At 42.3% G+C, this 24,656-nt stretch overlaps 1 protein-coding gene across 1 annotated transcript in view; it reads right to left on the bottom strand.

Annotated features, from left to right (window-relative positions):
* Positions 1-24,656, bottom strand: part of SLIT3 (slit guidance ligand 3) — a 627,553-nt gene that overhangs the window by 81,984 nt on the left and 520,913 nt on the right. The window contains exons 18-23 of the mRNA XM_083181792.1: positions 23,634-23,777; positions 21,214-21,377; positions 14,981-15,113; positions 3,567-3,635; positions 2,525-2,596; positions 860-931 (exon numbers count right to left, since the gene is read on the bottom strand). Coding sequence (XP_083037918.1) covers positions 860-931; positions 2,525-2,596; positions 3,567-3,635; positions 14,981-15,113; positions 21,214-21,377; positions 23,634-23,777 — 654 coding nt within the window. The remainder of the gene's footprint in view (positions 1-859; positions 932-2,524; positions 2,597-3,566; positions 3,636-14,980; positions 15,114-21,213; positions 21,378-23,633; positions 23,778-24,656) is intronic.

The raw sequence follows: 24,656 nt of genomic DNA, 5'->3' as shown, positions 1-24,656 counted from the left end.
AGAACTAATTGAATATCCCTATTAAGGTGCTATCCTTCTAGCAGTGGTGCATTACCGCTGCTAATAGTTTTGGTGGGGCTATCCTACTAGCCCCGACATTGGCGTCCCTTAGCCCTGTTACCCACTGTTATCAGGGTATTATGCCTCTGGCACACAAAGCCTAATCACCGACAAGCAGGACTCATCCCCAATCCCATGTGTTTTCCCCGCTCGCGGGTCCATTTTTGGCTGAAAAAAATGGACCCTATCTGTATACCGTGATATATCCGGACATTTTTACTGCCCAAAAATACATCGGGGCTAATAGGAAAGTGCCCATAAATTATTCAATTGAATTGATATTACAAAGAGCAAAATAGCCAACACTTTGTGTACACACTAATGCAATGTAGCAGTGCCAACAAGAGATTGTGTGGGCCCCAGTTCTGAGTGGGCATGGGTCAGTGACCTCTGCATATCTTTGGCGCATGGTTCATTTTGCTTTTTGGAACGTAATGCTCTAGAGGTGTTGCCAGGTATTAGATTAAGGCATAAATTAATATTTCATGTTAATATGCAAAGCCATTGGCACAGAATTTGTGTTATTTAAACCAATGACGTGTGCTTGAGAATTGCCATAAACAAGAAACAACAGCAACTTGCAGTGTATCATTTTGTATGCTGAGATTAAAAACTATGTTTGTTTCGCTTAATCGGATTCATGTTGGATCAGACTACAATACAGTGTACTTCGACAAATTGGATAATTCACTGGCTGGATCATGAAGCTAACTGGAAGCCATCTGCTCATTAAGGAGACCTGCTGTCATCTAGATCTCTCAATAATTTGGATTACAGACAAACAACAACTGATACTTACAGCACTCGCAAAGACTTCAAGCCATTAAATGCATGAACTGGGATGCATCTCAGACGGTTGTAGCTCAATATCCTGCAAAAATGTTCAGAAGCTTTAAAGGTTATGTTTTCCATTTTGTTGCTTATAACTTTAAGACATAAGAGATAATTAGGTATGCTACATCCATCTCCCCATCAAACTATAACCAGTGTCTCTTTTTTGTGCATGGTGACTTACAGTATGCCATGTACGCCATGTCCCTGATTCCCATGTGTAAGCTAATGCCTATGCTGCGGTGATTATTCAGGCTATGGTCACAGGAAACAGCATAAATGTAGTCGCCACCCAGAAATGAACAGAGATTTCTACTGAAGCCATTGCAATATCTTAGCAACTGTGTGCACATTCACAACAATGATGCAGATGTGAAGAACACTGATTCCCCGAGTCTAAAAGGGCCTATGCACGGAGAGATGTGATGATGCCATAAGGCTCAGAACGCTCAGCAAGATCGCTCAATACACAGCTACAGTATGTGTCAGCGCTATGTGTGCTAAAGATCTCTCCGGTGAGAACACTGGCCCTGCCCGATTAATATCCAGCATGTTGGATATTGATCACTGGGCGATAGAGTCGCATGGGGCCATGCATCACTATAGCCCCTACACACGGAGTGATGTAGCAAGTGATTGGGAGTGAGATGCACTAAGCTTCAAAAGTGATAAAATGGAGAGTGATAAACAGCCAGCCAATCAGCTCCTGCTTTGTCACAGACTTTGTTTGAAAAATGTCAGGCAGGAGCTGATTGGTTGGTTGTTTGTCACTCTCCATTTTATCACTTTTAGGTTTAATGCATCCGGCCCCTAGCGAGATCGCTTAAAAAATTCCCTGAAATCGCCTAGTGTGTAGGCTCCATAAAGTCTTGCAGAATAGCTACAGGAGCTGTGACGCTGTCATCATGGATTCTGCATATGGAATTGCAATCAGTCTATGAATAAATCCTCACTGCATGTGGCATCGCAAAAATACCCTGGGAAGGAGCACAGTGCCGGCATAACACATGTGCATTTGGTCAACAATTGCTTAACAGTGTAAATATGGGCATTGCATCATATACAGTATTGAACGATGTTGCAATGCGCAACAATTTGCACTGACAGCCTGTAAGTGTGTACCAGTGTGTACCCTCGCATCCACATAATTAATCCTTTGGGTATCTGGTCTGAATTTGTCCCACTGGATGTGCTGCACGGCCAATGGGACAATTTCATGGCGATGCAGTGCTGTTACACATAGCATGTAATAATATACAGGGACAGATACATGTATTGCTACATTGCATGGCTGGGACACAATGCTATTGGGTGGCTATCCATTCCTTTCCAATAGCTATGGCAATAAAAAGTCTAGTCTTGTATTATAAGCAATCTAATTACAGCAAATGAAATAATAGATAGAAGGTGCGACGGACTATCACTGCTTAGAGAGAGAGATAAAGTGGATAAATATCAGCTACTTATTGTCAGTGTATACATTTTCTCCACAGTACTGAATAAATAATTCACAAACATAAAAGTAGTATACAACGGAGATACAGTACGTCTGATAATGCCAGTTGACTACAGCAAGAACATCTACAGTACTGTACATCATTTGCATTGTATCACTGAATGGCTTGGTACTCACAATGTGGATAACTGAGTCATGTTGCTGAAGGTGTGGTTGGATAGAACACTGATGCTGTTGTTACTTAAATCACTGGAAACATAATCATGAAATGTATTTGATTAGCCAGAGGTTTAACAGTAAAGTCATTTCTCATTTCAGAAACCTATTTCCTAAGCTTTTTTTGTTTTACAGTGGCATTATAAATGAAGAACTGCAATGGTACTAAACAATTTAGAAACTCTTTGAAAAAGCTCCCAGAAAATGGAGCAAAACCGGTTACCCCTTTGTTCTTTTATAACTGTGGATCTATAAAAAAAACATTACAGAAGTCATACATTTTCTGCAAATAACCTTCTGTATTTGACCATAACTAAAGCATACTTCATTTCAGCTTAAAAATGAAAAAAAAAAAAGCAAAAAAAAAAACTGTATTATGGAACAAAAGAAATGGGTACTTATGTAGTATCTGGGCTGCCGATTTTTTGATTGTATGCCTTAAGTTAAGGCATACAATCAGATGCGATGCGATGCGATATCGCATCGCATCGCATCCGATATCGGATGCGATGACCCGATTTTTCCATAGGAATCAATGTTAAAATGATTCCTATGGAAAAATGGGTCCTTTTCATACCCCTACTATCCAAGTGGGCATGGAGTTGGATATAAACCTGTGGCGAGCGTAGCGAGCCACCGAGCCCGAAGCGTGGCGAGCGAAGCGAGCCCCGCGAGGGGACGGTATTCGTCCCCTCGCGGGGCTCGCTTCGCTCGCCACGCTTCGGGCTCGGTGGCTCGCTACGCTCGCCACAGGTTTATATCCAACTCCATGCCCACTTGGATAGTAGGGGTATGAAAAGGACCCATTTTTCCCATTGAATTCCATGTTAAAATGGACTCAGTCCATTTTAACATTGATTCCTATGGAAAAATCGGGTCATCGCATCGCATCGCATCGCATCGAATCGCATGGTCGCATGCGATGCGATGCGATCTCCCGATCCGACCCGATTTAGAAATCGGCAGCCCAGATACTACATAAGTACCAAGAAATGATACTTACATTAATGTAAGGTGCTTGAAACTAGAGATTTCTTTTGGCACTGATGTTAAATGGTTGCCTTCCAAATATCTATATGGAGAAAAAGTAATTTTGACATAAAATGGGACATAAGGTAAAAGAGCATATGAATATGAGAACGCATAAAAAGCAAGAGGGAATTACTGGTCAAGACAAAGAAAATTTACATTTTCTGCAGCAGCAGCAGAGACGAGAGTTGGCACTGCTAACAAAACAGAGCAGTCAGAGAACGGTTAGCTAATAATTACTGCTCCATCAATGGGAAAAGAAGCAGATTCTCTGTCCTTCACTACTGAAAGTATCAGCACTTGGCCACAGCAAGTACCGAGGGATAGTGGTTTTGACATGATGCCGGAACTGTAATTTTTTCTTTTGGCTCTGAAGTGTTTGGACATCTTAAATCCACAAATGCAAAGCGGAACCATAGGCTGTGGTTATAACCAGGCTCCATTTTAGCTAAAGTGCAGTTTAGGATAACTCTCCCTACAGCCAACGCCTTAGAGCGATGGGAGGAAAACATGCTTAATATGCACAATTCAAATTTTTGAAATAGAGTAGAAAAAAAAAACATTTTCTTCCTTGTTATGACTTTTTGGAAACATACAGTATACAGCAAGTTTGAGTGGCTTTCAGCCGAAAGCCGCCCAGTGTGTATGGCCCAACAATAAGCGGTGAGGGCTGCTGCGCGCTCCCGCATCATGGCTGGTAAATCCGCCATCTGCTGGTATTACCAGCAGATGAGTGGATTTGAGGATGGCTTTTCATAGCGCTGCAATAAGGAAAGCCGTCCGCCCTCCCGCTGATGGCACCGGGCAGGGGGAAAGCCCCCCCCCCCCCAGCGATGATAGCAATCATCGCTGTCCATACACGCTGGGCATAATTGCCCAGTGTGTACAGACCTTTACTGTACCGTTGAGTAGCTCATATCCAAAATAAATAAATATAACAAAACCCACATTGTTTTGTTATAACTCAACTGAAATAGCAACAACTTTGCTTTCTAATGGTTCAGTGCATACAAATTTTGTATAATGCGCATGAATTATGAAAAGCACTGTATAAAATTACATTCCGGATACTGTATGTGTATTAGGTGTATATGAAGCAAAAATGCATTTCGTTTTTAGACTTGAGACCCATTCCCAAGATATCTTATTATGGCATGCAAATATTCCAAAATACAAAAAAATCTCTGGTCCCAAACATTTGGAATATGGGAAACCCAACCTGTTGAGTACTGTATTTCTCAACAAAACTCTTTAGTTATTAAGAGAATTGTTTTCAAACTGTTAGGACAACAAGTGAATGTATAAAATGTACAATACATAAATATTAATAACCATTTTAAAAATAACATACATTAAATAAATTATAGTCTTAAATGTTTATATAGGTTATTTCACGTTCTGCAACTCTCATCTATTCATCAAATTGCCTAAGAAAAGCCCCATATGACATAGCTCATTCTGTAGGAATTGGAGACATTTTCAAACTAACCTTAAATAAAAGCTTTAAAAAATAAATAAAAATAAAAAAGTCACATCTGGCATTGTACTTTTTATAAATCAAATCAAAATTAAAACACTTTACTGGTTTGCCGTTTATTTCTTCTGTTTAACATTATGCAGAAATCCTTTTATTACAAACTGGGGGAAGTGAAAAAAAAAATAATGACTTCCAGAAAAATGAGCAAAAAAAATAAAATAAAAAAAGAGCTGAGCCCACGGCTAATTCTAACCAGCAGTTTGCACTACTATCCAGTTTCATAAGCACATTAGAACTCAGCGGTCCAGGCCCAAACTGTTAAACTGGTAGACTAAGCTAAGTCTGTTCTTTATATTAATTATACTATTTAACTAGTCAACTATTATAAAGGTCAATACACATAAAACACTTAAGAATAAAAATTTAATTTCTAAAAATGAAATAATGTGATCTGAAGAGCAGAGGTGGATTTAGACTTTATGTGGCTGTAAGCCAGATACTGGTTGCACTGGTTTAAAGGGCAGGAACCGGTACACAGTTGGGAAGGGGGCGTGGTCATGGTTAAAGGGGGCGGGTCATGGTTAAAATGGGCGTGGTCATGTCCACTTTCCGAATGTGACCTGGATATTTTTTTCCTATATATAGATATATATGTTTCTGGGAAAAATTTTAATTAACAGTGATAAAACAAGTGTTAAATGCCACCACCAGCAGGCAACTGGGCTACATTCTGTATGGGGACTGATGCACTAAAAATAAATACAAATTGTATAGAGCTCAGCTCACCCCCATTAGGGGTCCTGTTGGAAATGACAGGTACTGTAGAAATGAGTGGGATTCTGGTGTCTATGCAGCATTACTAAACTGCAATGTTTTGTATTGGGTTGCTGTATCAAAAACTGACAAGTGTGTTCAGTTAGAAATTCACCTTTAGCAAATCCTATAGTTTTATAGCCGCTGAGCTGTGCTCCCCTCTCACCGAGTCCTGACACAAGTGCTCCTGCTCCGAGTCCACGGTGTCTTGAATTCCGGGGGGCACTCAAACAAGCTTAAACTGACTCGGCCCCTGAGTGTGGGAGGGTGGGGGAGTTGCCAGGAATCGGTACACTTTTTTTCTTTTGCCGGTACAGACCGTTAAAAAAAAAAACGGTACTGTACCGGCAAAATCCGTGCAGTTGGAGGGTATGTAGTTTGATGCCCTCCTTGCTCAAATCCACAGCACTAATGCAGGCAGCATTGATAGAGTACCTTAGTACATGTATAGTCTACCAATTAATGCTCAGCTGCGTGGCATGGCATAGAAATCTTAATCAGGCTATTGAAGATGGGATGTTGTTCATTGAAACCAATCAGATTCTACTTGTTATATATTTAGCAGCTTCTAATCTAGAAGATAATAGATAGAATCCGATTGGTTTCTATGGGCAACATTCCCTCTTCAACAGAACTTTTGGAAGTAAGCTAAATACCTACAGTACGTTACAATAAAAGTAAACTGACTGCCCACATACAGTGGTTGAAACCATTTTCTGTTTCCAAACTTTTTTTATACTACTAAGAATATCAAAGGGAATTTGGGAGTGTAGGCAGGTCCATGTGATGTCATGATATCATGCAGAAGCTGGGAAGATTCTGGATTGCCAGGATATCTTTATGAGGCCCCACAGGACCTGCTGGGCCCCAGGCAAGTGTCTATGTTACCTTGTGGAAAATCCATCTCTGCTGAAGAGTAGGATGGAAGGAAGGAAGGTCCTGTGCATCTATCTTTATAACATTCATGAACTGCATATTTTCTTGGGAATACAAAACATTATTGGTATGCGGTCATAAGGTCAACACTGTCTAGTTCGACATTCATTAGGTCGACACATGAAAAAGGTTGACATGCATTAGGTTCAACACAACTTGTCAACACAAGAAAAAGGTTCACATGAATAAAAAAAAAGTTGCCCACTGAACACCTGAGCACCCAAACACCTGAAGACAGGATCGTGGCAAGCACCCAAATACCTGAGTGCACGAACACACCTGAGCTCCCCTGAATAACCGAGCACGCCTGAACACTGGAATGTGCCTGAATACTTGAACGCATCTGAACACAAGAATGTGCCCGAATATCCAAGTGTGCCTGAACACCAAAACACGCCCGAACACCTGAGCAAATGAATGTGCCCGAACACCCGAGTGCACATATACTCCAACATCCGAGTGCCCAAACACGCCCGAATGTGCACAAACGCATCTGATTGCATGAAAAGCATGAACACCTGAGCGCACCAACGCGCCCGTACACCCGAGAGCAGGAACTGACCAGAGCGCACAAACATGTCCGAATGCAGAAATGTGCCCAAATGCCTGAGCACAGGAACGTGCATGAAGTTCAGGAATGCACCTGAACGCTCCTGAATATCCAAGGGTGTCTGAACACCTGAGTCCCACAGATCTTTAGCTGCATCTTCTGATTTACCATGCAGCAGGGAACAACAGAACATGCAGCTAAAGATCCACATGAGTGCGCATCAGATCGTGATCGTTCACGTTTGCAAACTATTTGAAGTAAAAATCGACCGATCGGTTGAAAATCGGCCCAAAAATTGCTGTAGTGTGTGGGCATCTTTAGAAACAGCCAGCAGCATGAACTTTTACCTGATGTAAGTGATCCTTGTCACAGGTAGTACGTTTACAGTATATGTGAAGTGAATTAGTACAAGGCGTTCAATATCATTGATTATGTGGATTGGGTTATCTGGAAATTTTACCTTTCTACTATATGGTGTATCCAGTAGATTTTAGCTCCGCTGAATCAAGGACAATTTTCTAATGAAATACTAAAAATGTAAACCAAACCAAAATCTAATTAAGCCTGCAAGGTTATTCCTATTTACTTATTCAAGAAAATGAATGGTACCAATCTAACTGAATGGCTTCAATCAAGATAACCTCTGGATAGCATTAGCCACATATCTCATGGGACGATGAAGCAAGAAGGTAAACTTTGTATTAATATGTTCACCGAGGTGAAGACGGTGCAGGAAATTGGGAACTGTATTTTGCTGCAGTTGGAAAGCATGTGATCTGAATTTCCAATGGAGCTAAATATGGGGTGAAATGTAATACTCGCTGGTTTTTGAGGATTTAAAAGCGGGCACAGTTTTTCTATTAATTCTTCAAATGTGGGCACATTTATTTATTACATTTCCAAAGCGGAGACGGTTATTTATGAATTCTTCGAAGGTAGAACATATCTTAAGTAAGAAATCAAATAGCAGATACTGTACTTTACTCTTTTTTTAAGGTACAAGGAGAGGCAAGGGCGGTTTGTAATTCGGTCATTAAAAAAATCTAATCTGTAAAAAAATCCTGTTTAATATGTGGTTTTGAATAACTGCACTTTAGTATGTTTTGTCCTAAAATGTAACACTAGTGTTTATGTGTTTATATGTTGTCAATTCTTTTGAGACAGGGGGTGGGGGATGTACTAAACAAAAATTCTGTAAACACCCCGTTTTCGTGTTTTTTTACCGCATATTGAAATGCACTAAAGCCCCTTCCACCAAGGCTTCACTGTGGGGGGTACGCTATCTCTAGCTGGTGGAACCTCATAGAAGCCTATGGCTTGTCTCCACAGCGCTGCTGTGTGAGGGATCCGACACGGATCCCTCCTAGTATGCACCGTGGACGCCAGCATCTCTGTGCATGCACAGTTAAGTTGGACTTCCCTGTCAGAAACGATGAAGTCCAAGCAACAGTGGGGATCACAAAGAGCAGCTCTTATCGGCAGAGGTGATGAGCAGCGGCACGATAGGCGGCGGGATGTACCGCCGCTGCTTGGTACATCTCACCCAGGGACTGAAAGTGTAGCCTAGTAGGTGTGTTCTATATAAATAAATGCACGGTTGCTGTATTTCTGAGGTATTGGTTTCAAACAACTGTGTGGAATTTTAATGTTCTCCCTGTCTTTGCATGGGTTTTCACTGGGTACTATGGTTTTCTCTCACACAAATATACAGGTAGAATAATTGACTTCCAGGAAAAATGTATGTATGTGGTAGCCAGATATTCTCTGTAAAGCACTGCAGGATACAGTATGTATGCACTAAATAATGTAATGAACAGTAGAGGCTCCCATGCATGGAGAGGAGACTGCCACAAGCCCCGGATCCCTGCATCTGGGCAATGTATCAGGCCGGTGCGGGGACCAGTGCACGCACAGCCTCCATGGTGCGATTGGGCATGCTCAAACTCTGGGTTCTATGGACTGCACCGACTCAAGTCAGATTGTGCTGCTTGGTAAGGCAGGGTGTGGCTTCCTACAGGAAGTCAGCATTCTACTTACCACTAACCAGACAGGCAGTACTAGAGGGAGGGAATATAGGACTGCATTGTTTGTCTGTGACTGACAATTAAGATTTTGAAAAGGAACAGGGCCGGCGCCACCACTAGGCAGCTTCAGGCATTTGCCTAGGGCGCCAGCCACTGGAGGGCGGAAGCTGGAGCAGGTGTCACCCCGGCAGCAGCACGGCCCCCGGCATCAGGAGGTGAGCGGACACTCTCCTTCAAGCGACACACACCCACCCCTGTCGCCACCGCATCGATCCCCCTAAGTCGGCAGCAGCACAGCCCCTGGCAGCAGGAGGCGAGCAGACTCTCTCCTCCCTCCCCCCATTGTCGGGCTGCCACCGCCGTATCGCCCACCCCCCCCGCCCCCCCCTCGGAGAAGCAGCAGCCCTGAGCCAACCCAGCGCAGCACAGCAGAAGCCGACAGCCTCCCACCAGCGCTGTGTACAGGTGGGAACAGACTTGGGTTATTTGCACTAGCCGTCTGCAGCACGAACGCTGCCCCTCCAGACACCTGTGTCATACTGTTTGTATATTGCACTGCACTGTTCTGCTGAGGGGAGGGCATCCAAGGATTTACCACAGAGTGCACCAAGTGCTGGTTTGTCCACCAAGTATATACAGACTGTAAATGTATGAATGTTTATCATCTGCCCACACATGTTACTCACCCTCAGAATCCAACCCTTCCCAGGTTGATGTTGCTATGTAATTGATTAGCGCTTTATAATAATGGGAAAACGCTCCCGAAATCTCTCACTTTATGATTCTTGCACCCTAATAAATTTGGCCCACTGTGTTCACACTTTTTCACCTGATGGGCTCGCTATTTTGGCAGGTGGGGGGGGGGGGGGGGGGCGTGTTGGGATGACAATTTGCCTAGGGTGCAAAGAAACCCTGCACCGGCCCTGAATAGGAACAAGGTTGCCTCCGGGAGAGGGCAGCAAGTTCTTTGAGGCATGGGGGCAGGGCAGCTGATGGGGTTGAAAATGGGCAGGATGGGGGCAGAGCTAGAGAGGTATGACACATTTTGGGGGCATGGTAGTGCAATGGCGCCCTCGTGGCAATCCCCCCCCCCCCCCGGTGCAATGTCAGTATTCAGCTGGGTGGTGGATTTGACCTTTGACCTGGGGGGGGGGGGGGTTTGCAGTCCTGCACTAATACATTGTAATAAACTGCAAATAAATATTTAAACTCCATCTTGATGCCAAATCCACAGACAATAACAGAGGTTAGCACATGGGGGTTTAGACCTGATCGCTTCTCTGGTAATTTGCAGAGACCTGCGATCAGTAAGCTGCCACCCTGACAGTGTGAAATGCCATCCTGTGCAAGGCGCACATCACAGGATGGCCTTGCACATGTGCACTGCGATCCGTACGCATTCGAAGCCCAGCAATCAGATCTGAATAACCTCCATTGTTTTGGTACTAGACGTATCACTATGACCTTTTTCCTCCAGAATACTAGGAAGAGAAGATCATAGTAAGAATTGTTATATAACATCAGTAGAAATAAAATAAATAAATTAAAAATAGAATAAAGTAAGAGCACAGAAATATTTTTATTGGGTCTCCTAAATCAGTAGGGAAATATCAAATTTTCTCTTTCAGTGTGAAATTCTATTTATACAAGAACCACATTAAAATCCAGGGCTTGCTCATATTCAATCAGCTTAATGGAAGACTGTATTGGTGTGCTGTAATTTCCCCACCACCTACCCCAATGTTTCCCTTAAGACACTGACTGGCATGTCAAATAAAGCATTAAGCATAATAGGGAAAATAGAAAAAAAAATATTTAAAAGGGAAAAAGTAAACAGTTTCCATGAAGGTCCCTCTATAATTAAGGATACTCAGGAATAAATTGGCCCAAGAAAGGAATAAACAAGACCCACAAAATAAATCTCTTCCAGTCCGTTATCTGCTTTCCAAACACATAACAAACAACGCTGCCGACTTACCATTCAAGGAAATTGCATTTGACATTTGATTACTGTGTGCAATTTATATAATGATCTGTTTTCACATCATACACTATTATTATAAACATTGCAATCTTTTCCTATCTAAAAAAAACCCAAGAAATTTCATATAACAACTGACTTCAACACTTGATGGTGCTCACAAAATTGTACTATGCCATCATTACCTTGAGTACGCTGAAAACGATTGCAAATAAAAAAAAATAATACACAATATATATGTTTCGCAATTCTGTAGAATTTAGTTATTCAGATAGAATAAAAAACAATAGAAATGGCATATGTATTATATTGTATGATGTGTGGTTATGTGTATAAGTGTTATCATAGGAAAACCTACCTATATGGTGCTTCCAAAATGTTGTCTTACCAGATTTCACTAGAATATTAAGGGCCCCCCATACACTACTACTACGACTCTGAATGGCAGGTCACCTCCAATTTCCTATAAAACTTCACTGGCAACTCCCTAGGAGAGCTTTCATACGATTTTGGCACTTAATGTGCCATTTTTTACATGCTATAAATCGTGTAAAAGGACTCCCAGGGAGCTGCCAAGGGAGTTCAAAGGAAATTGGATGTGATATATCGCAGGTGCTAAAAAGCACCTGCGATGTGCCACTGATGGGTCCAATTCTGACTTATCCTATGTTCTGCAGGTCCAATCACCGACTCCAATCAGATGCGCTTTGGCCAACTTCATCCGATTTCTCGGGCCGAACCGTCAGAATTGGATGAAAGGTTCCGAGGGAACCTCAGTGCTAATTGAATCTAACCCTAATTTAGTGTGAATTGTATGCTTTGAAGCTGAAGAGGGTATGATGGATTACTCCCTATTTTAACAAAATCTTTAAGAGAACTACTGTATTTATCAAAATGGACGAAAAAAAGAGATTGTTCTAATGGTACAGCTCTACATCAATACTGACCAACAGCAGTAAGCAAAGACCTAACCTCATCACAATCGGCTGGGGTTATAGCTAGATTAAGGGGAGGACATAGGGGATACTGTATCCTGGCCCCGTTCTGTCATGGGGCCCCCATTCAGAGCACAGTGACATTACTAGCCTTTCTGATTCCTGTTCCAGTGTGTAAGCAGTACATATACTGTTGCTATTTTTGCATGTGACGAGATAGATTACATTTTTTATGTATATTTTAAGGTTAAGTTTTCTTTGTTTTATTACACGAAAACTTGAGGGACGCTGCTGTGAGCCGAAGGTGCGCCCGAAAATTTGCGGGGCATGGCCTAGCGGGAAGGGGGCATGGCCTGTACTCGCAATGCATGCACACAGCGTCTATTCACAGGTGACAGGGGGGACTCCCAACTGTCCCCGCCCCACTGCGCGACACTGCCAAAAAATGGGACGTTCCTGCGGAAAGTGGGACAGTTGGGAGGTATTATTATACTCCTCTTCATTCACTAAGGAACACAATCTGTGTGCTTTGTTTAATAGAAGTATTAGAAAACCAGTTGTCCTTTTCTGTGAGTATGCCCAGTTGCGATCACTTTTGCAGAAAGGCATACCCAGTGCTGCATGCAGCTTTACAAGATGGATGCCACTTATGCATGCAGGTTTTTTGCAAATTGAATCAATATATATGTAAAATACCAGTTACCCTAGTACCTACTCAGCTTACATAGTCTTTTTACATATACCTAATATAAGTCACAGTAGAGTGTTATAATAATGCAAGCTTTGAGATGAGATGTCCTCAGGTAAATAAAACAAGGAAATACGTTTTTAAATTGTATTAACAACAATGTCAGGCGGTGGAGTGTACCTCATCTGCCTTATTCAGACCAGCACCTGCTAGAAACAATGGGGGTTATTCATACCTGATCGCTGATGTGTGATTTTGAAGATGTGTGAAAGCCACCTTGTGCAGGTCTGCGAATGACTTGTCAAAATATTGCCATCTCATGATTTTCCATTCTGTACAAATGGGCGTAACCCTGACCCTTCCACAGAGACAGGCTGCTCGCTGCCAGAGCTGAAATCACACGCCTTCCCTGAAAACGCCTGTGTACACCGGCATTGTTTCTGACACTCAAAGAAAATGGCCGGTTACCATCCACCAACGCCAGCTTCCTGTTAGTCAAGTTTTGTCACTGATTGGCCTTGTGCATGCGTGCTATGATCTCCACGCATGCGCAGTCGTTCGATAATCGATCACCTTGCAAATTCACACATCAGTGATCAGCTCTGAATAACCCTCAATTTTGGGAGTTATGCAGCCGCCAGACTTTTAACTAACCAGCCCCACTCCTGCCACATAACTCCCATTCTACACTCCCTTCAATGGCTACCTGTAAAATGGCAAATCGTTTTCAAGATTGGCTTACTCAGTTTCAAGGCCCTACATGACCAGGGCCCAAGATTCCTGCAGCAGCTTCTAATTCCTTACTGTCCTACTCCATTACTACGATCCGTTGAAGAAGGACTACTAACAGTACCCAGAATCTAACTGAATTCATCTGGGGGTCGAGCTTTCAACTTTGTTGCTCCAACTCTATGGAACTCTCTTCCTCGCACAGTGCGAGAAGCCCCAACTGTAGAATCCTTTAAAAATAGACTAAAAACGTGCTTATTTACTCAAGCATTTCACTCACATCTACCATAACTCCCAACTTTCAAGCTTCCAGAGGCGGGACACAGGTGATGCGTGCCAAAGGCGCGACCAAAATTTCCGTGGGATGTGGCCTAATTTCGGGGGCATGGCCTATACCCGCAGCTCTTCCGCGAGGCCACGCCCCCATTTTGCCGCTATGGGGGCATGACCCAGAGGCTCTGCGAGCCTCTAGCCATGCCCCCAGCCCCCTGGCTGCGGGAATAGATGCTGTGCGCATAGCGTTTATTCCCCGCTGCTTAACAGCCGACAGGGGGGACTCCCAACAGCCCCCCCTCACCGCTGGACACTGCCGGCCGCGGGTGGGACAGCGGGACAGGCCTTGATAATCAGGACTGTCCCACTAAAATCAGGACTGTTGGGAGGTACAAATGTAGCCGGATTCATCTTTGCAGGTGATGGAGATGGTGTCGCCATCGCCATCCCCTGCCCCGCTGCCATCTGTATGCCGGAAGGGGACGCGCGGGAGGCGGACAGTATTGCGTCCGCCTCGCCACCCCGCCGTGCGTGCGTGGGGGACGCACGCGCATCTCAGTCAGATAGAGGCGCCGTGCTGCTGGCGGATCGCCAGCAACAACAAGGCCCGATACATCTGTATGATCTACTATTAAACTTGTTTTGTATTTTGAGCTGTAAAGACAATGGTAAAGCACTTTGAGTCCTGTTGGGAGAAAAGTGCTATATAAATATCATTATTATTATTATTATTATTATTATAAACTGAACTGTATAAACATATAAAACTATGTATGCCAGACATAGATTATGATTGTTTTGTTTAATAAAGTTGATTATTCAAAATGATTTCACGCTTTAAAATACAAAATATTCCTGCAGTACTGAGATTATTAGATCTTTTAAATTTAGATTACAGTTTTTTCTTCTATCATGGATGCTGTTTTTCACAAGTGACTGAAGCGTACAATGTATTGCAATGCATTATTTGCAGCATACTCACAGTTCTGTCACATCTTTTGGTACATTTTTAGGGAGCAGTTTCAGTCCTTTATTGCCACAGCGAACCACAGAGTCCACACAGGTGCATTGTTCTGGGCAGCGCACTGTCGGAAGGCAGCTGTTTTCCTCATTGCCTAGTAGCAGAATAGAAATATATGTTAAATTTGCAAAATGACAATACAGATTATAATTTTAATTTATTTTTGGGAAAATTATTCAGCTCAAACAAATGCTCCCATCACTTTCCCTAGGCAGTAAATGTATTGTATTTTTTTTTACTATATAATCATTCAAAAGCATAAACCCCTGTAAGCAGTGGCATATTTATAATGGGTGCACAATGAGTCCCAGGGGGGCACACACCATGCATATTGCACCCATTCTTAATACTTACCCCTGTGGAGTTCTGCAATTAAGGCAGTATTGCTGCAGAAATCGACATAAAATGGCTGCAGCAGCTATATTTCAGAGTTCTGTGCATGCGCAGTAGAGTCTGAGACCTCTAGGGCTCAGACTCTACTGCACTGTGCACTAGAGCAGCACTGCTGCCGGGAATCCAGGAGAGAGAAGGGGGACTGAATGGAGGAAGCTGCACATGGGCCTCCTCCTCTCCTCCTTTCAGACAAAAACAGGCACTGCAAACACCCAAAACTCTGAGGGCCGCCAATATCTCCGGGCATGCCGGGTATGCCTTTGGAGTGACAAAAATGGGGGGCCCGCAAGCTCATACCCCTTTTCCGCCAGTGTGGCAGAAGGTGAGGGTGATAATGCAGAGTGCTCACCGGGTGCAGGGCTGGCGCCACCACTAGGCAAATCTAGGCATTTGCCTAGGGCGCCAGCCACTGGAGGGCGGCACTTCGCCTCTCGCATGGAGGCTGCAGGGGTGTCCGTGCCGGGTACCTGCGGCGCTGTGTGATCTGGCGGCGGGGTCCCTGCAGTGATGCGCGCTATCCGGCAGCCAGGTGGCGCAGGAAGCACTGCTGGGTTTCAAAACATTCCGCATCAGCGTGCGGCGAGTTTTCAAACCCATCAGCGCTTCCCACGCCGCCGCCTGGCTGCCGGATAGCGTGCATCACTGCAGGGACCCCGCCGCCAGATCACACAGCGCTGCAGGTACCCCCCCCCCCCCCGTAGGCACCGGGGCGCCTCACCCCCTCTCGCCTGGGGCGCTCCGGTGCCTTGCACCGGCCCTGACCGGGTGACACCACACCATTGATGCCTCTGCCTACAACCCGACTATCCTCTATTAGTCAGTAGGTTATGGTATATTAGACCTCTTGGTCTACAGTCAAAAGTTTCACTGTAGACTATTGGTTGAGGTCGACATGGTCAAAATGTCAACAGTTAAAATATTGACAAAGGTTGACTTGCGTTATTATGGTTTTTTTTTTTCAAATATTCTCTGTAACGCGCTGCAGAATAAGTGATCACTTTATAAGAAACTGTTAATAAAATGTTCTGCTTCCTGTATATGTTTGTACATTTTTTTTGTTTAACAACTGGAACGTGAGGTGTTGGCTGCACTGCGCACACACATGCCCGCTTTCATATCCATGTGGCTATACAATCTCTCGCAGCAAAACAGAAAGTGAACTATTAACATTGAAAACTGGAAACCCTCAATTGCTTTAGGAGCTTTTTTTGGTACTTATGTATTATCTGGGCTCCCATGTTAAATGCACCCCATTTTTTCATACCCCTACTAGCCAACTATGCATGGAGTTGATTTTATATAGTGTGGCGAGCGCAGCGAGCCACCGTGCCCGAAGCGTGGCGAGCGCAGCGAGCCCCGCGAGGGTACTCGGTCTCATAAGAAAAACGGGAGCCCAGATATTACATAAGTACCCTTTTTTTTTTTTTAGAAATTCACTTTATATACTTATATTTTGTTTCAATGAAAGACTTAATCCTGCAATTGGAGGGAATGTTAATATATAGACCCCATACTGTGCCATGTTGTTAAGATTCTTCAGATGTGCCTCATCTGTTTCCAGTATACATTAATAGAAGTCAGATATGTGTAAAATGATCTAACAATTTTAGCTTTAGTGTGTCAATTATTTCAAGGTCACGTTTTTGGTGCTTTAGGTTGACGGTTCCTGTTATAGTGTGCTTTGTCAAATTATGTCATTTCACTTTTAGCACTTACACAAACTGTTTCTCTTCCTTTTGCAAGTTTCTTCTTCTGAGCAAATGCTAACAATTTATTTCAGGCCAGACAACTGAAACGTGCAACCACCGCCCCACACAAAGCAGTGGTTAAAGGAGAAATTAATGAACGCAATATTATACGGTTTTCTCTGGAGAAATGATGAAAGGGAGGCATCTGGCACAGGGGCGGATGGTTCCGTAGCTAATGGATCGCATTCTGCCTAGTGTTGCTTAACCCAAGACATCAGTCCTACACTGATGGAAAGGTATTTAGAATTCGCAACTAGTAACCACTGATTTCCAGAGTTCTCCATTATTGTCTCCTCCATTGAAGTGGTCAGACCAAGAGCTTGTATTGTGTTGCTTTGTAAAGTCGGAAGTTGGGAACTACCTTCTAGCAGATTATTTGTTTTTGATTGGAGTATATTAAACACAGTCACATTTACCAAGCAGGGTGCCTAAAACCCTATCCATTGCCCTAAAAGATCTCTTAGGTATTCAATCCAGGATTCTGACTGTTGGAACGTCCCAACATTCGGAATCCCAGGCCGTTTTTGCCCAGCTCGACAGTTAATCATCAATCGGAATTCACTGTTCCGCCTGGTGTTTGTCGGGGAGGGGGCGTGTTGGCCGTGGACTGTCAAAAAACATCTGTGGGGTCGAACCTATTAGTGCCGAAGGTTGTGAGTTGCCGTTCAGGTTCCGTTTAAATGCTGAAAATGGCACCTTAATTAATCCTATCTCTCACCCTTTGCAGGGTCGAATTCGCTTAAAATTGCTTACACCCCTATGGAGGTGTGAGCACTTCTAATTGAATTTAGCCCGCCGTAAAGTGCGCCCAGTGCTGTAATGATTCGCACACACAAATCAACCGCACGTAATAGGATCAACCCGTGTGAATTCGACAATCTATGGCCATTTCCCGACAAGACAGATCCGAATGGTTTAAAAGTTGGATCTGTTTTGACGAATTCCGCCTTTAAAGTTGTCGGAAACGGCAGCATTGATTAGGCAAGTGGGCACTATTTCCCCTGTCAGATTGAATACCCTCCTTAATCTTTCTACCATTTTTGGCATGCGGTCTTCACTTCTTAATGATCCCATGATTCTGCTGGTGAATTAACAGTCATTTTCTACATTCTGTTTTGCTCCAATAAACGTGCAGCCAGTTAAACCTCTGACCACAGTAAGTATTTCCTTAAAGAAGTAATTTTGTTTTGTCTAAATCTATGCAATGTTTGGCAAACATGTCACCAAACATCACAAGCTGATTTTACCTTAACAGAAATAAAGGTCACGAATCCTGAGATCTGTTAGAATGTGTTACAGGATACGCAAGAAATCAGGAATACAGACTTGACATGTTTTAAGAAAGCAATACATTTAAGTAGTCTGTATATTCCACTTAACAAATGTATTTCCAGTGAGCTGTCAATCAATCTTAGAACCAACCACATGCTACCAACTTGGTATATCAAATGTGTTCAGTTTCTATAACAACTAAATACAGCACTATAGTGCCTGACTTTCCTGGAAATGTCTATCAGCAGCCACCAAACAGAAACAAGTTGCTGTTCTAAGAAAAAAGACCTAACTAGATATAATTCTTCTGCCAAGTGAATAAGGAAAACATCACTATTTTCCTCAGCAGGTCACAATTTTCAATTTTCAATGCTACTGTGTCATTGAAAGACATTCCCAGGAAAATGGAGACATTTTTAAACCACTACATAGTAAGGCATTGGCCTGGTTTTTGTTTATTTTCCAATGGCTAGTTGTGGCTTTAGTGCAATACATACAACTCTTATGTCCCAAACGCCTGCTCTAAAATCTCCCATAGCTAAATAGAGATGTGTCCTCATGGGTTATTGCTGAGATTCACATACAACATGTAGCATACGCTATGAGTATGCTGCTTGTCTGCACTGATTTGAATGGAAGCCTGCATAGTGGCATATTTATAATGGGTGCAGTGTTCACAATGCACACAGGCCCCTAACTTAAGTCCCGGGGGGAGCACACTGTACAAGCTGCACCCATTTGTTTTTAATACTTATCTTGCATAGTGCCGTGATGGCAGCAGTAGCTCTGCACAAAGCACTGGAAAAATGGCTGCCACACCATAGACTCCATAGTGCTGCCCTGCTGCCGCAATGCAGATGTGGCCAGAAAAATGGCTGAAGTGCCACTTTGATAGAGGTTTGTGCATGATAAGTAGGGGCTGGGCAGAGCTGCGTTACTGCAGGCACAGATGATGGGGTCTGGATTGAGGAGGATGCACATGGGCCTCCCCCTCTCCTAAAATGCCCCTGAGCCAGGGGCCACATGCATACACCCAGACTAGCAGGACACATTGGAAGGTGCAAACAAACATTAAATATTAAGTGAGCTGTTCCTTCCCCATAGCAAGTCCGGGGACCTGCATTCCAAAAATAGTTTCCAAGGCTCCGGCAGCCCCAGGAAACACTGCTTTATCTGCTTCTTAAGGTGCCCATACACGTTATAATTATTGTATACAATATCACATCTCATCGCATATCAGTTTTGCGATTAGATCAGATGAGATGAGATCTAGTACAAAAAGTATGTGCTGCACATACTTTTTGTACTAGATCTCATCTCATCTTATCTTATCGCAAAACCGAGATGCGATGAGATGCGATATTGTATACAATATTGTATAAAATAATTGTAACGTGCATGGGCACCATTAGGGCTCACTAATAGGAGGAAGCAGCTCAGTTAAACTGTAACAAAGAATAGAGAGTAGCCTTTAAATTATACTACAAATGTTCCTGATATGAGAAATCACCTTAAAGATGATGATGACATCCTCAACGATAAGACATTATCAAGTTCATCAGCTAAAAATAATAATAATAATATTTTTGTATGGCATATGCCATACAAAAATATTATTATTATTTAGCTGATGAACTAGAGGTCCCAGCTATCCCTGTCATATCAAACAACTTGGTAATGTTGATAAATGCAGAACTACACCCATGGCTGCCAGAGCATGTCGTCATTTGTAGAACTAAAAGTGTCAGCATTCTCCGGAATCCAGGACCCATTGATAACTGAAGCAGATACAGTATGTATCTCCCCATGTTTCTCACCTAGGGAGAAGGGCATGCCATTTCTGTTTCCATGGATGTATTTATTTATTGAACCACTTTGTTGATGATAGTCATTCTGAGGGCAGGTATGTGTATCAACCATCAGCAAGTGATATACCTACTGAGAGGTGTAAAGAAGTCTTTGCATAAGCAGCATTTGCGAGAGCTTTGTGTACTTGGATATCCGGATGGAAGACAGCCCGAAAATAAACCGTCAACAGGTTGACAGGCTCAAAAGGTCATTATTTAAATGCACTCATGTCAACAGGTTGAAAAGCTTGACGTATACAAGGGCAACACTTAGTTTTTCATGATTTTCATCATTTTAAGGTTAGGTTTAAAGCTAGGGCTAGGTTGTGGAAGGGGACGATTAGGGTTAGGCACCAGGTGGAGAGTTAGGGCTAGGCACTAGGGGTAGATTTAGGGTTAAAATAACAATTTAAAGGTGTCAACCATTTATCTGCATTTTTGACCCTGACAACCTATTGATTGTCTTTCTATATACTGTTGATCTTTTAATCCACACCCCTGTATTTGGACTGCACGGCATATTCAATACCCTGTGCCCACTCTCTCTCCAGGTATAATGACCCCTAACTGTATCTGTAAGCCGCTGCACCTTCTCACATATCCACGTAACCTCCGTGTGAGCACGGCCAGAAGAATTTCACACAATTTACAAAAGTGGCATAATATTCACAAACACGGTATTGTTTAAATGATTTATTTAATTTTGTAAATAGTTCCATACTAAAAAATTAAATTTAAACAAATTCTGCTGATCTGTTTGATTTTCTTAATGTCTCTATTGGACATATGTTGAATAGACTCCCAATTTGAATTCTTACAAACAGTATAAACAAAACAATAATATAGTAAGCATGGAAGATTTTTACAAATTGTGTTTTTAAAGATGAACCTATTTGTTGTATATTTAATATACAGTCATCAACCATTGCCTTACCTTCACATGTAAAATCCTGGATCGCCACATCTTGAATTGGTATTTCCTTTAAGAAATAAGGTTTCTGACAACGTGGATTTCCGCTCACGACCCTCTTCTTCCTAAGCCACTTTCCAAGCCACGTAAGGTGACAGTTACAATTGAAAGGGTTTGACAGCAAGTTGCTTAAATAAAATAAAAAAATGTGGAAATGAATACCTTGCACTCATGCATTTGTCACAAATTAAGAATCAAATTACTTTATAAATACACATTAAATAAGGTTTTCACAAGGTATTGCAAATATAGATTGTACGCTTGCGAGCAGGGCCCTCCTACATTTTGACTGTCTGTAAATACCCTGTTTTGTTGTATCACTGTCCCCTTTGTAAAGCGCAACGGAATATGCTGCGCTATATAAGAAACTGTTAATAAATAAATAAATAAATAAATAAATATACCTGAAGCTTAAGGTCATTTAAGGTTTAACTGAATTTTAGCCCTAATTTTAGCTGTTTTTTGCTGTATTTAAAACAATTTTAAAATACAAATACAGAACTACAGTATGACACTTAATGTTTACCTGTACTTTATTAGTGTCAAAAAGCAAATAATCTGTTTCCCTATCTGTCCCATGTTGCATACACACAATAGCACACACACAGACACACACATACAGCCAGGACAAAGAGTAAGTAAACCAACTGGCAGAGGAGCAGAGATGGGGAGAGCGTCGGTACAAATGAGCCAGGCATGCTGGAGGCCCAGGTTCACCGATGACTATGGGGGAAGGGAGCAATCGCACCTGTGTCACCCCCCTGGATCTGCCCCTGGCTGAAGAGTACATGGCACTTTCCCATGTGCAGATCGCACCACCACTGTGCATCGCGTATATAAATTTTTTCATAAGGTATTTTTAGGTGGCTTGGCCACACCCCCTAAGATTAGGTCACACCCCTTAAATTACCCAAGCATGGCCTCGCTCTGCAAAACCCAGTCAACTGGCTCCATCTTTAATGTTTAGCAATATAATTTTGTCTTACAGTAGGGCTATTTAAGCATGGAATGCTAATTAGAGATTGCACAACTGTATATGCGTGGTGGCAAGTAGCGAATAAATATTCAGCAGAAAAGGGGTGGAGAGCTGCGCTAATAAAAATATCAAGTACCAAGGAAGAATACACTTACACAAAGGGGGTGTTTTTTGTATTTTTACTGAATATAATAAATCATATTTTAATTTTAAGAAAAAACAATTGTACATAAAAAATATATATATGAAAATTCATATAATTTCCATATGAAGCCAGCATTTAGGGGTTGAACCATGGCATTTTCTGGGAGTGTTTGTGAAAGCGCAGGTATGCCCAGGAATTTTTGGGGTGGGTCTCCGATGTCAGTGATGACCACTTGCGGCCTGGTTCTTTAGCAGATTAATGAAAGCCCTAGATTTACTCAGTAGGGGAAAAAAATGTTCAATGGTTCTGTGTTTGCTGCGGAATATCCTTTAGATGAACAGTCAAGTCGTACAGTTTAAGAATTTATGAACCCATAATCTATTGGGTATTCCACCCAATCCTTCCATTCATCCCAGACATACTGTATACTCTTGCACCATAGCAGAAGAGAGTCTAGCATTGTGTCAGGGTCTGCTGTCACAGTTCTGTGTTTAGAGTGGGTGGCACTGTCCGGCACTCCCCCTCATGTACAGTTACCCGGGTGCCTTCTGGAGGCGATTTGTAGTAGGTTGGAAATAACAGACAGCGGCACTCAGTCGGGAATTTTCACGTGTATTTCAAAACATCACAGCATAAGCCAACGTTTCGGGGATAAGGCGCCCCTTTGTCAAGGTGTAGTGATACACAGTGATCACTACACCTTGACAAAGGGGCGCCTAATCCCCGAAACGTTGGCTTACGCTGTGATGTTTTGAAATACACATGAAAATTCCCGACTGAGTGCCGCTGCCTGTTATTTCCAACCTACTATATATATATATATATATATATATATATATATATATACATATATATATATATATATATATATATATAGATAGCAGTGTGGGGGGAACGGCGGCACTCACAAATAATGACACTGTAGGCATTATTTGTGAGTGCCGCCGTTCCCCCCACACTGCTTCATATGGAGGTAGGGGATACCCTGCCACGAAGGAGGGCACCACATTATTCCATGTTACTGGATTAAGCCTACTAATCGATTGGAGTGCCACCCCCACAATCATGTATATATATATATATATATATATATATATATATATATATATATATATGTGTGTGTAAGCCACTAATTCAGGTATTTATGTATTTATATCTCATTAATAATCAATGGCAGTAATTGATTCCAACACACCCTCTTCTGTAACCACAATCCATGATAATCAGTAACCAGGTAACTTAATAGAAACTGCAAGCACTTACATTGTGGACAAAGAAACCAAGGTGTTAAATGCTCCTGGTGTGATAGTTGTTATTCGGTTATCATAAAGGGAAAGGAGTCTCACAGAACTCAGGCCAGTGAATGTGTCATTATTGATGCAGGTCATTAAGTTACTCCTGAGCATCCTACAAAAAAAGCATACAATATAATGTTATCATTTCAGAAGGATATTTTGTACAATTGCTATTGGAACTTATGTGCTAGCCTCAACTGAATTAAAGAATAAAGCTATTACTATAATGTCCTTTAGCAGAGCTCCCGCAAGATATCATATTGTAAAAATATCCCATAAATACCACATTGTGGTTAAAAGAAGTAACAGTATGACACACGCATAACACACACATATACAAATCAGAATATTGGAGCTCAGTAGGAGAACATATAATGAGAGAAGATCATGAACAGTACAATCAGAAAAGAGCAGGATAATATACAACGAGCGAAGAGCAGGATTACATACAACGAGCGAAGAGCAGGATTACATACAACGAGCGAAGAGCAGGATAACATACAATGAGAGAAAAGCAGGATAACAATAACATACAACAATAGACCTGCAGGATAACAGTAACATACAATGAAAGAAGAGCAGGATTAGATACAACGGTAGAAGAGCAGGATAACAGACAATGGGGTAGATGTATTAAGCTTGGTCAAGAGATAAAGCGGAAGTTTATAACGCACCAGCTACTGTCATTTTTGAAAAATTGCTGATTGTCTGTATGTTATCACCTTCTACTTTATCTCTTCACCAGGCTTAATAGATCTGCCCGAAATGAGAGAAGAGCAGGATAACAGACCATGGGCCAGGTGCGCTAAGCTTCAAAAGTGATAAAATGGAGAGTGCTAAACAGCCAGCCAATCAGCTACTACCTGACAATGTCACAGGCTGTGTTTGAAATATGTCAGGCAGGAGCTGATTGGCTTGTTATTTATCACTCTCCATTTTATCAGCTTAGTGCATATGGCCTCATGAGAGAAGAGCAGGATAACATAAAACG

Source organism: Crinia signifera, chromosome 4 (genome assembly GCF_055691185.1).
Source record: "Crinia signifera chromosome 4, ASM5569118v1, whole genome shotgun sequence".
Lineage (NCBI taxonomy): Eukaryota > Metazoa > Chordata > Amphibia > Anura > Myobatrachidae > Crinia > Crinia signifera.
Note: the sequence above shows the minus strand (reverse complement) of the source record. Positions and strands in the feature narration are given on the sequence as shown.